This window comes from Typha angustifolia, chromosome 11, assembly GCF_048772165.1.
Source record: "Typha angustifolia cultivar Huaian chromosome 11, ASM4877216v1, whole genome shotgun sequence".
NCBI classification, from domain to species: Eukaryota; Viridiplantae; Streptophyta; class Magnoliopsida; order Poales; family Typhaceae; genus Typha; species Typha angustifolia.
The window spans coordinates 15,970,472-15,984,051 of record NC_133249.1 but is presented as its reverse complement, the minus strand read 5'-3'; the positions used below and the strand labels follow the sequence as shown (position 1 = coordinate 15,984,051).

The 13,580-nt window shown below is 38.2% G+C and overlaps 3 protein-coding genes across 3 annotated transcripts; 1 reads left to right on the top strand and 2 right to left on the bottom strand.

Annotated features, from left to right (window-relative positions):
* Nucleotides 1-138: 138 nt before the first annotated feature.
* LOC140770669 (UPF0481 protein At3g47200-like) lies at nt 139-1,227 on the bottom strand. The gene has a single exon (XM_073111920.1). It carries the CDS (start codon nt 1,225-1,227, stop codon nt 139-141), a length of 1,089 nt encoding a protein of 362 aa, XP_072968021.1.
* Nucleotides 1,228-1,283: 56 nt separating this feature from the next.
* Nucleotides 1,284-2,585, top strand: LOC140770668 (UPF0481 protein At3g47200-like). The gene has a single exon (XM_073111919.1). It carries the CDS (start codon nt 1,284-1,286, stop codon nt 2,583-2,585), a length of 1,302 nt encoding a protein of 433 aa, XP_072968020.1.
* A 4,558-nt stretch (nt 2,586-7,143) lies between these two features.
* On the bottom strand, nt 7,144-8,490 carry LOC140770667 (UPF0481 protein At3g47200-like). Its single transcript, XM_073111918.1, has one exon. It carries the CDS (start codon nt 8,488-8,490, stop codon nt 7,144-7,146), a length of 1,347 nt encoding a protein of 448 aa, XP_072968019.1.
* Nucleotides 8,491-13,580: the final 5,090 nt, after the last annotated feature.

The following is a 13,580-nucleotide window of genomic DNA, read 5'->3' as shown; positions in this document are numbered from 1 at the left end:
ATTAAGCAATTGAAAAGACAAAAGCAAGCAAGCAATCAAGCAAGCAAACAAACAAACACAACAAACAGCGTATCAGAACAATCCAAAAGGCCATTATGCAAATTAAAGATTGGAGACCATGCAAGGAAGCGAAGGAAATCAACGAGGATGGAAGTAGGAATAGGTCCCGAAAAAGGTCTGCCAGAGAGTAAGAGCCAATAATATGAGGGCGGCCACCAATGAGAGGATTGCCCACGGGTTGTTGAAGTAATCATGCACCAATCTTGCCCTATATTTGTTACACTTGTCGTTGCGGTAGAGATTCACTTGTTTGAACATCTCAGCAAAGTGATTCTTTTTTATGGGAACATACACGCCGAGCTGGTTGAAGAGGCGGGCCACCACTTTCTCGCTACCCAGCGTGTTGTCGATGACGTCGCAGCGCTGGAGAATTGCTACGTCCTTCTCGGTATTAAGAAGCGAATCCATGAGCAGGGTAAAGCTTGTCATTTTCATCGTCTCACACCTTATGGATTGCTCGAAGGCGACGAGATTGGCGATGCAATGCATGTTAGGGTCTTCGATCCGAATAGCAGGGATCTCCATCACGCCTTTCTTGAATGTTATGTTGAAATTGTGTCGTGGCGATATCTTCTTCCTGAAGCTCACACCCGCCTCGTGGAGCACGGTAGCGCATGGGATTACATCTTCACGGAATTTCTCATGTTTGTTCGGCGTCTTCTCCGGCTCTCTACGTGCATTGGTATTTTCTATGAACCAGTGGTAATAAAGATGGAGCAAGTGATGGATCTCCCGGGGATTTTTTGGCTCCTTTCTAATTTCCACATCAACAAACTTCTTAGATTTCATATATTTATACAGGAGAACGATGAGGCACGTTGTTTTATCGCTTTCAGCACTAAGTAATTCGAACAACTTTTTGATTATAAAGAAAGGGATCTGGTTTTCCAATAAGAGCAAGTCGGTATCTATAAATTGATAGACCCCGAAACACACATCGGAGATGTTAACTTCGAGGTCTAACTTGAAGAGAAACTCGATGATGAAGCAGGCATCAAGTACCATCATCTGCACGAATTCAGGTTTTTCCAATTTGATGTCCTCGCTGTAGCATCTACGTGCTTCTGCCTCCATGGTTTCCATCTTCTTTAACAAGCCTTCTAAGCAGGCGTTAGCACTGAACCGATCCAAGAGGTCCCGCAGGTATCGAAACTTGTGCTGCTCCATGACTTTGAGGTGCTCTTCGTTGTGGTGGTACGGGCCACAAAGCTTTGGCAAGTGACATGGCCACAAAGCTTGATGCCTTACTAGAAAGCGATCCTTATACCACCGGCCGAGTTCCCGCCTATATTCGCGAGAGAAACAAGAAGCTCTACAAGCCAATGGTGATCGCCATTGGCCCGTACCACCACGGCAGGGAGCACCTCCAAGCCTTGGAAAAGCACAAGTGGCGATTCCTGCGTGACCTCTTGTCTCGGTCCACCACTGAGACCAGCTTGGAAGCCCTCTTAGGAAAGATGGAAGCCTTGGAGAGAGAAGCACGTAGGAGCTACAGCGAGAGCATCAGACTGACAAGCAAGGAGTTCGTCAAGATGATGCTACTTGATGGCTGCTTCATCATCGAGTTCTTCTTGAAATTTCACGAAAGAGACTTCGTCAACAATACGTTCCCTGGCGTTCAATATATACATTTGGACTTGCTCTTATTGGAAAACCAGATCCCCTTTTTTGTAATAGAAGGGCTGTTCGAATTAGTTTTCGGCGGTGCAGCTGAAAACCGTGAAACACCGTCCCTCATCGAGCTCATCCGTCATATACATATGGAGAGCGGTGATGTGAATATGCATAGCCGGACGCTGCCACCCCCCGCCAAGATCCTTCACATGCTCCATCTTTATTACCACTGGGTTGTGCCCGCCGCCGTGAAGCCGAGTATGTCAGATCACCATTCCCCACCGCTAAAAAGGCTCTTCTCTTGTTTTCCGTCGATGAAGTCGGAGAAGCCAGAGAGATCTCGTAAACCGACCTTATTTATTGCATCAACTACCGAGCTCCTCGAGGCAGGTGTGACCTTCAGGAAGAAGGCTTCGCCTCGCCACATGCTTGACATAACATTCCGGAATGGCGTGATGGAAATCCCTTTTAATCACATCGACGACAATTCCAAGCCTATCCTCACCAACCTCGTCGCCTTCGAGCAATCCATACTAGATGCCCCGAGGAACATAACGAGCTTTTCTTTGCTCATGGATTCGCTCATTAATACGGAGAAGGACGTAGCCATTCTCCAACGGTGCGACGTCATCGACCATTTCCTTGGTAGCGAGGAAGAGGTGGCGCGCTTCTTCAACCAGCTCTGCGAGCATGCTGTCATCGACCTAAGCGACCATTACTTTTCTGAGTTGTTCAGCGAAGTGAATTTCTATCGGGACTCCAAATGGCACAGTTATAGGGCAAGATTGGTGCATGATTACTTCAACAACCCATGGGCGATCCTCTCCTTAGTGGCAGCCCTCATATTATTGGCTCTTACTTTCTTGCAGACCTTCTTTGCCATCTACTCCTACTTCCGTCCTCCTAATTGATTTCAAGGGATCTGCTTCTTGTTGTTCTTTTCGCCTTTTAAATTGCTTAATTCAGTTAGTTGGGTTGTGCTGGGATTGTTGATTTTTGTAATAAAACTTTTTTAAATATTCGAATACTTTTGTTAGACATGATGATTTTGTCTTCACAAACAGGGTTCTGTCCCAAATAGTCGATTCTTTTAAAGGTTGAGGAGCAGCAGCCAATGTTTTAATTTACACTATATATCTGAGCTAGTACCGCATCTGAAGTATCAAAGGCGACATATTAAGTTCTTGAGGGGTTTAGACATATCGGCCTTTCCTCTTTCCCACACTCAGTACCGGTCCTTGTCCTATGTTGGCAGCCTATATAGCTACCTTATTATATTATCTATGGACACGTATAATTTTGACATCAATAAAATGATATACATTTTTAAGTAATTCTATTAATTTATTATACATTATTATTTTGTAACAAATAAGATAATGGCTACATAGTCCCTAATTAATCAAGATATAATTTAATTATAATTAAGTTTTTTTATCTATATTTATATTTTATTTATAATAAAAATCTAGTCAATTATAAAATTAAGTAGAAATTCTAAAATCTAATAAATCATCATATTTTACTCGAACGGATTATAATGGGATAAACAACTAACTTTATGTTACTTAAACATTTTCAGATCCCGAACCCCTTATTTGAGACCCCGTGGACCTTGCTAGCGATGAGTGTCACTCGGTTACCTGACGGATGTGAGAGATGCGTGGTTTGTATCTTCTGATCAGACGGTGAGTAGTCTTATCCCCTAGATACCTTTCTCAAATTAGATTATATTATATATTATGTACATGCATGTTTTGGCCTCCAGCATGATTATATAACTTTATCTAGAGATGATTACAGTCGAGCATATTTTTATAATGCATATAATTAGGCTGATCTTGGATATGAGTATGATGATGATAAATAGAGATGATGAAATATGATTATACTGTGGTGAGGTTATGTCCAGTTGATCTGTAGCATGGGTATGCATATAATAGATTAGCATGAGTATGCATGTGTTGATTATATAGTTGGAGACTACATTGCATCATTTTTCTCTTGATTCCTATTCCACCTAAATTCCTGTTATGCATTGACTTGTTATCGTACTGGATGTATGCATATGATCTGTCATTTAGAAGGAAAGCATGAAATGTGATTGATAGGATAGTTGATAGAAAGCGTGAGGATACCCGAGTAGGCGCCATGGTCAGGGGTGCCTGGAGTGATGATTATGGTCGCTAATATGCGATTTCTCGTGGCCCATGTCCGAGGTCAGTTGAGTCTGTGCGCACAGACAATCGGACACATGCCGTTCGCCAAGGCATATGTGGCGAGTTATCCTCACGAGGCTTCTATCAACTATGTGGGGTGCCCGGTCTGGATGGATGTTGATACCCTTAGCGGATGGCAGGGTATGGTTATATTTTGAGATACTCCTTGCAGATGGCAGAGTATGCTCGGAGCCTTCGGGCATGATGTTGAGACCGGGTACCGGGTGCTGACTGTGCACAGTGGTCTAGTATGATGATATTATACCGAGATGTCGGTGATGATCGTGATATTGAGAAATGCATATGATTTCATTATTATCTGATATACCTGATTATCGAGTAGTCAATATGCATTATATATGGTTGCATTTGATATCATAGCATGGTCATGGTCGGCATGCATTATATGTCATATTTGAGAGAGAATTGTGATGATAGTATGATACGGAGATTTGTTTACTCACGGTCGAGGATTATTTACTTTTATCAGTTATGACATGTTATCTACTTTTCATTTATATATTATTGAGGATGCATTCATATACTTATTCATGACATGATGCTATTTCTGATTCATATTATCCAGTACATGATTTACTCTCTGTTTGACATCACTGATTCGGGGTAAGGTCTATTCACTGAGCCTTTTGCTCATGACTCTCTTTATTTCTTTTATAACCCCTCAGATTTGTGGTACGTGATAGCGACCTGAGATATCTTGAGAAGGTATTTTAGAGTGATGATGAGGTGAGCTATAGATGCGAGATGGTATAGATGATGGTTTATATAGAAATTGAGTTGTACCAGTATTTGATATTTGTACTCTTTTGTATTAGACGATGATTTGTATAATACAGGTCGAATCATAGTGTACTCTTGTATCTGTTGTTTAATGGTATCTTGATGGTTTGTTGTGGCCTGTGTGGGTCCTGCCAGATTATGTAGCGGTCTAGTGTATGTTATTGTGGACTTTGATATTCATATGTTAACAAGTTTATTTGGTTAAGAGTATGATTTATTTGGTGATGGATTATGTGATCATGGATATGTTAGCAGGTGATATTTGATGATGTCATGATTATATGTGCACAGGAGTGTATCTGTGCGTGACGGGCCCCGCCCAACCTGTCGCGTGCGCCGCGCGTGACATGTGGGCGCGTGGGCGTGCACGTGCCCGTGCCGGGCGGGGGCGTTACATAAAGTACTTTTGGTCCTTTGCTAGACAAAGCCGAATAGAACTGCAAGCTTGCCGGTTCATTTTCTCCCAATCCTTCTCGGATATATCTTCGAGCTTCTTCTCCAAGGTGATGTCTAATTCTTGTTGGAATAACACATCCATAACTTCACATTGTCACATTCCAAAGTTGTTGGTGTCATCAAACTTCTCAACTTCAAACTTTGCATTTGAGATAAGTTTGCTCGATTTAGATTATTCTCTCATTTTGCTAAAAATTTCTTCAAATCCTCACTATTCCCAAATTCAATAGCCTAGGTTTGAAACCAATAACTCTGATACCAATTTATTGTGCAAAACTGCCAAATGGATGAAGGAAGCGGAAGCAAGACCTTCACCCCCAAATAGCTCAAATGGGAATAGTGGAAGGAAACACAATGCAATGCTTAGAAAACACCAAAGAGATGTTAATGGTGATAGAAAAGCCTTAAGCAAGTTCTAATCACAGATTAACACCCTAATGTAAGCAAACACTAACAAAGACAACAATGGAGACAATAGAGAGAGAGAGAGAGAGACAAGATTTACGTGGTTCGGCGATATGCCTACGTCCACGGGCGGAGCAATCTTCTTTACTATGCAAATCCCTCACTTAATGCAAATCCCTCACTTACAAAGAGTTTAACAACTCTAATCACTCTCAATACAATGGTGGCTCAACCCTCGTTAATGTTTTTCCAACTACTAACCCTAAAAAACCCACTTTAGTATCTATAGTCAGGTTCAGATTTAGGGATTTTTAGTGTCGCGTTCGAACGCCCTCGGGAGCGCGTTCGAACGCGCCCAATATTAATACAGCAGAACTAAAGGGGCATTCGAACGCAAGAGGGGATCCGTTCGAACGCTTGCAAAAACAGCTGCTCTCAGATTGGTCCGCGTTCGAACGCGGGTAGGGCCATTCGAACACCTGCAGAAAGTCTGCTCTCGGGTTGGCTCGCGTTCAAACTCGGCTGGGGCCGTTCGAATGCGTTCATCACATACTACTCTCTGTCTGGAGCCCGCGTTCGAACGCCCTCTAGGGCCCGTTCAAACGTGCGGCATAGAAATGCTGATACATGTTGAATTTTGCTGAAACTGAATTTGAGCTAATTTTTAACATCTATTGCAAAATAAATTTGCAGTGAAGGGTATTACCGATGAATGTGACGCCAAATTCAAGTTGCAAACCTAATTGCTTGGAAAGCCCACATGTAGGGCAAGAGTTGTCTGGATTGAGACCAATTTTGTTCAGATAAAATAATTTCATGTTCTCATAAATAAAATAATTTCTCGAGTGTCGTGTGTAACAGGTTAGTCTTGAGACTAATACATTAATTAAAATATTATTATATATTTGTCTACCGTACAATTTAGCTATCTGAATTAAACTATTCTTGTCCCTAGACATGCAGTGGATCTGAAGACAAAATCACCTTGGCTGCCAAAGTTACTAATAGAAAAGTTTTTTTTATCGTAACTAAGAAGTTTGAGCGATCGATCCAATTCTAAATAATTATTATAAAAAAATTTATTTATTGATTTTGTGACTTAATAATTTGGTTTAATGGCTTGATTTGGTTGAGAGTTCCAAGGAGTAATGTATCAGTTTGAAGCAGGTCTCAATAGCGTTTAGTTCGAAGTAATTATTCAATAACGTATATAAATTAAAATTTAGACTAGATAATTTACTATATTAGTTAAAATTTGATAAACCTAAGTGTCACTATATCTAAGAAGTGTTAACCATTTGTCCAACCCATATTAATTTATGATCAAAAGAAAAAAAAAATTTTAAAAGAAAGACTGCCGGTCAACTTTTATTACAAAACAAAAGGAGGATAATTAACAATGTATATATCTGTCTACACAACAGATACAAATAAGAATTACAATCCCAACAGAATCCAAATGGATTAAGCAATTGAAAAGACAAAAGCAAATAAACAAACATACAAACAAACCAACAAGCAGCATATCAGAACAATCCAAAAGGCCATTGAGCAAATTAAAGATTGGATACCAAGGAAGCGATGGAAATTAAGGAGGATGGAAGTAGGAATAGGTCGCAAAAATGGTCTGCCAGAGAGTAAGAGCCAATAATATGAGGGCGGCCACCAACGAGAGGATTGCCCACGGGGTGTTGAAGTAATCATGCACCAATCTTGCCCTATATTTGTTACACTTGTTGTCGCGGTAGCCATTCACTTTTTCGAATATCTTTGCGAAGTGATGCTTCTTTTCGATGCGAACATACACGCCGAGCTGGTTGAAGAGGAAGGCCACCTCTTTCTCGCTACCCAGCGTGTTGTTGAGGACGCCGCAGCGCTGGAGAATCGCTACGTCCTTCTCGGTATTAATAAGCGAATCCATGAGCAGGGTAAAGCTTGCCATTTTCTTCATCCCATAACTTATGCATTGCTCGAAGGCGACGAGATTGGCGAAGAGAGGCTTGTTAGATTCTACGAGCGGAATAGAAGGGATCTCCATCACGCCTTTCTTGAATGTTATGTCGAGACTGTGTTGTGGCGATATCTTCTTCCTGAAGCTCACACCCGCCTCGTGGAGCACGGTAGCGCATGGGATTACATCTTCACGAAATTGCTTATTTTTGTCCGACGTCTTCTCCGACTTTCTAGGTTCTTTGGTATTTTCTGTGTACCAGTGGTAATAAAGATGGAGCAAGTGATGGATCTCCCGGGGATACTTTGGCGGATTTTTTCTATTTTCCTCACTAAAAAACTTCTTAGATTCCAAATGGTCATACAGGAGACCGATGAGGCACGTTGTTTCTTTGCTTTCAGCATTAAGTAATTCGAACAACTTTTTGATTATAAAGAAAGGGATCTGGTTTTGCAATAAAAGCAAGTCCATATCTATAAATTGCAAGCCCCCAAAAACCACACTGGAGATGTTACCTTTTTCGTCCTTTAACTTGAAGAGAAACTCGATGATGAAGCAGGCATCAAGTACCATCATCTGCACGAATTCAGTTTTTTCCAAATTGATGTCCTCGCTGTAGCATCCACGTGCTTTTGCCTCCATGGTTTCCATCTTCTTTAACAAGCCTTCTAAGCTAGCACTGAACCGCTTCAAGAGGTCCCGCAGGTATCGAAACTTGTGCTGCTCCATGACTTGGAGGTGCTTTTCGCCGTGGTGGTACGGGCCAATGGCGATCGACCTTGGCACGTAGAGGTTCTTGTTTTTCTCGAGAATATAGGCGGGGATGCGGGAGATTGTGTAAGTAGCGTCCTTTGGTAAGGCGCCGAACCTTCCTGTTATTTTAGTTGCCAAAGCTTCCACGTCTATTATGGCAGTATCTTTTGCCTTCTCTGTTTCTGCTGCTTGAATTCCCGCCTTGGTTGAAGAGGGCAAAGAGGAGTCCATGGTTGTATGATATGTTGAAGGAAGGGAGGAGCATGCAGCGTCCTCTTTATAATCATTCTCATTAAAGCACCTCCACCACGTTGTTGAAGAATATTTGTTTGCTTTTCTTAATTATCTCATGCATGCATGAATGGCGACAAGCGAGCTCTAATCAACCATGCATTCAGTCTTGGCTCCAGTAACAAGCTAGCTCATTAGGAGATCCCCAAACCAAATTAGAAGGGATACTTTCCTTACTAAACAAGGTGATGATCGTACATCAACCTTACCTATTAAGGCGTCGCCAAATTCCTTCAGGAGTTGTGGTCCGCTTAAAACTTTAATTTTTCATATAGAATAATGTGGACAGAGTGCTCCCCCATGGCCTCTTCCCAAACATAAACCCTTTACCCTAATTGATTTTTTTTCTGACAGAAATAACGGGCTATTTCAGTAATTTTAAAAGATGTACAGTAAAAAATCTAGCCTAGTTATATTTCTTAATGATATATTTACTAAATAAATATTTAATTAGAGGAGAATAGAAGATTGGAGAGGAAAAATGAGTTAGGGTTAAAAATACAAATTAAAAAGAGAGGAGAGAGATGAATTGGGGTTGGGTAGGGACGAAATGAGATGAGGGAGATGGATTAGGGTTGGGTTAGAATTGAAATGAAAAAAGAAAGATGGATTATATTGGGATAGCTAAATGTAGTCTTTTAACATCCATTTAATCCAAGTGAATGTTTAAAAGATTACATCTCAGTCTAATTAGTTTTTTAAATAGTATTTTTTAAATTTAATATATCAAATCAAATAATAATTTTTGAATTAAACACTTCCTCTATTACTGCATTATCTAAAAACCCTCTTAAAGAAACAACCTCTGAATGTTTAAACCAGTGGAATATCAGTCAAAGGTATTATTTCAACATGATATTATGGCGAGGAAATCTTTCTTAAGATGCTAGCAAGACTTCTTCTCCTTAACAACCCCCCCTGTTGGGCTCTGCTCATAAGTAGGTGCGTTTAGCTAATAATTAAGCCAATCAATTCTAGAACAAATGTTACACGTACGTTTTCTCCTTGATTGAGTAAATATTTATTCGTCGCAACCGGAAAGGTTATTGATGTCTTGAGGAGATTGTTGTTACTAATAACAACCAAGCAAACAATTACACCTAGTGAGAATTTGGTCTTTTTCAAGTTAGGAGTTCATTTTGACCTTTGTTTCATGAAGTAACTGTAAATTTAATGGTACTTCTTCCTTCGTTTCACAAAGTAAGTTGGTTCTTAAGTATTTTACCTGAACGCTGAGACTTGTTCATTGCATGAACGTAATTAACTGAAAACTAAGCGCATTCGAAAGAGAGGACAGATGGTTGTGAGAGTTTCGGTGGCGAAGTGTTTTGTAATCCCTACGACAAAGAGAATTAATTAAAGTAGTAAAAAAAGTGATACACAAAACATAGAATAAAGAGAAAAAGAAGAGACAAGAGAGTATAACTACTTTGTCTTTTAGTTTGCATGTGATGTTGGCATTGGCTTTTGTTGTTGAAACTCTTTAGTGGAATGAAGCCTCTTGAGTCTCGATGGAATGTTACTAAAAAACTATATTTATGTACTCTGTCGTAATTAAATTTTCATACAGATTGTACAAGTAATTAAGAAAATTAAAGAAATATTTCTAACAACTTGATGGGATTATATAAGGTTTAATGAGCAATGATTCCATACTAACCAACCAATTAGTTATTGAAAATAGTTTTCATCCTTTGATAAATTAAAAGGTATATAAGACAATTTACATATGTGACTAGATTAATCGATAAAAAAATTAGAAGTTAAGTATTTTCTTATTGCTTATTTTTATAACTATTTCCTTAATAATAGAACCCTCAACTTCTACCAATTTATTATTATTTTTATTTATTTATAAAAAAAATGGATAGTTAATAGAGAAATAAAATATAATTAATTTACCCTTATAATTTAGAAAAGTGATCGGTAATTCCGGTTAATATGGATGGTACTTTCGGTTAATTTTATTTGGTATAATTTAATCTCAACTATTCAATTAGGAGAGAAAAATTAATAGTTCTTATTGAATGATTTAACTTATTTAAATTAGCAAATATGTACATTATAATTTACTCAGTATTTTAGAACCAGACAAAAATACTGAACTGATTAGTATTTTTACTTAGAGATAAAGTACTGATTAGTTTAATGTTTTTATTATGACTAAAGTAAATTAGATCTCATTTAGTAATAAATTTAAGAAAAAAATTCTATTTTGATAAAAATAAATAAAATAGAACATGATTAGTTTGGTCGAAAACACTAATTGTGAAGTAAGAACTGAGAATTTATTATTTAGAAGTTTCGGTAGCGAAGTATTTTGTAATCCCTACGACAAAGAGAATTAATTAAAGCAGTAAAGAAAGTGAAAGACAAAACATAGAATAAAGAGAAAAAGAAGAGACAAGCCAGTATAACTATTTTGTCTTTTTAGTTTGCATGTGATGTTGGCATTGGCTTTTGTCCTCGAAACTCTTTCGTGGAATTAAGCATCTCGAATCTCAATAGAATGTTACTAAAAAATTATATTTATGTACTCCGTTGTAATTAAATTTTTATATAGATTGTACAGGTAATTAAGAAAATTAGAGAAATATTTCTAACAACTTGATGGGAATATATAAGGTTTATTTAGGTTGGCAAATATGTACATTATAACTTACTCGTAATTAAAATTTTAAATAATGTAAAATGAATATATATATATATATATATATATATATATATATAAGTGCTATGAAATATATAATTAAAGGATTCTAAGTTTCAAAAAAGTTCTCATTACTGTGTTGGAACGCCCTGAGGAATAGAGACATGATTTCTGAAGTTAGTTTGAACTCATTCATAAGAGAACAAGAAGAGACGAGATTTTAAATTGTGTCGTTCAAACAATTGCGTTCAAATGACATTGGAAATTTTAATTGGTTGTAGTATTGTCATGAGATTTATTACATAATCTTGTGTCCTATCTTGGAGAAATATTTAAGGGTTATTAGCCATTAAACATGATCATTAGGCTTGACCTGCCCAAACTCGGTTCAAACCCACCCAATTTTAACTGGGCTAAGCGCAGCCTGACCCGAGCTCGAGATGGTAATGGGCTACATGGGCTAAGTCTCTGTTCGCCCGGCCCAGCCCGAAAGTCCGAAAGTCCGATCTACTACTCTCATGTATGGCCTAACTCATAATACATGTATATTCTTATACTATGTGTTAGTAAAGTGCCAATCATGGACTTCTTTTTGCCCTCTTCATCCCATGACAGAGGCATAAGCATGGCAGAAAATTAAGCAGCTGTAGCAGCTAAGAGAAGCTGCTGTCGGAGTAAGACGTGGATGTCGCTTTGGCCAGAAATCTTCGCGAATTATCAGAGATCGAGCCCTCCACCTTCTCCCGCGTCCTAGTCTATATTTGTGAGAAAAACAACAACTTCGGTCAATGTGATCTTTAGGAAGAAGGCTTCACCTCGCCACATGCTTCGAGATAACATTTCAAAATGGCCTCATGGAAGTCCCTTTTAATCAGATGGACAATGTTGAAGTTAATTTGTAATTAATTTTTATTCCTAGTAAATCCAAGAGTTGGGTCAAGTAAATAAAAATTCTTAGCCCAAGGGTGATGTATGAAATTATGATAATCTCAAAAGTCATTGGAAACTCTAAGAGTCATCTATATATCGATAAATTGGGGTGGATAATGAGATCCATAAGATTAAGTCTTTATAGCAATCTTTAATTTTTCTAAAGGTTTTCTGAAAATTTTCCATTCTTTTATCCCTTGCAATTGTCTATTCCTCTTTGTTACTAGTAAAAGAAGAGAAGCATCGTAGACGTTCTCGTCACCTACTTTTCTTTTCATTCTTTTTTATATAAAAAAAATTGAAGTAGCATTATTTAAAGCTTAGCACATACTAATTTAATAATTTATTAATGGGGAGAGGGTCATGGATAGACATAACAAGGTGACTCCATGTGACTCTTCTTTAAATTGATGTCATTCTGGTTGTCTCTAACAACTTTAGTATAAGAGTAAGATTTTTCTCCGATATTATCCCACGGCAGCCACTGCATCAACAATATTTATATATTCCACAACTCAAATTCCTATATTTGAAGTAGAATATTATGACTATTGCAGTAGTCAAATGAAGTCCGTCTTTATTTTCCGAAATCTTTGGGGAGATGGTTGAGAGCACCTATCGTGATCCACCAACATATGCACAACAACTCTAATATAAAAGCTTCTATCAAAAAAAAAAAGATGCACTTCGTTTCATATTGCAAGAGGTAAATAAATTTATCTACCCTCGTGTATTTGGTGACAATAGAATAAAGCAAAAAGAATAAATTTTAATGAGATGAAAAGACTGGTGTTTAATGCTGTGACTATCAGTAAGGTTGTACTCATCACCTTAAACCTTCTAGGATTCTCTAAAATCATATAATTTCTTGCTCAATTTTCTGTCATTATTTGTTCTTATTATTATTATTATTATTATTTCGTAGTATTTGTTCCAGACTTTTTGATAAGTAAGACGTGATGTTCCTTTTATATGATTGCATCTTTCTGAGATGCCGCAGCGTGCGTAATACGTGATACTTTCCGGAACTAAAATTGATAAACAAAGGAAGTTAAAATCCAACATTTACAAGAGGAGTGTGGAACAACGGGTGGGCGACGGCGGCGGTCGAGTGCCAAACTAGAAATGGAAATGTCCTGGGCTGGGGAGATCAAACCAGGGTGGTCTTAAGACGCTTAGACAGACTGAGCAGCTGGAGTTAAGATTGTTCGATTAAGACCTTTAGCGTATTTCGAGCTGTGGATTACACGTTTAGAAGAGTCAAATGGTCAATTAGGATGAAAATTTCCCTGAGATTTGGCTTAAATATATATAGCCTTGGACAAGCCTAAGACGCAACGAATAAATCAACCCAAGAATTTTGGGATGCAAAAGATTGAAGAATAACATAAAAAGAAAACCAAAGAATTGTTCAGCAAATTCGGTAACTTTATCTTCATTGCTACCTCAT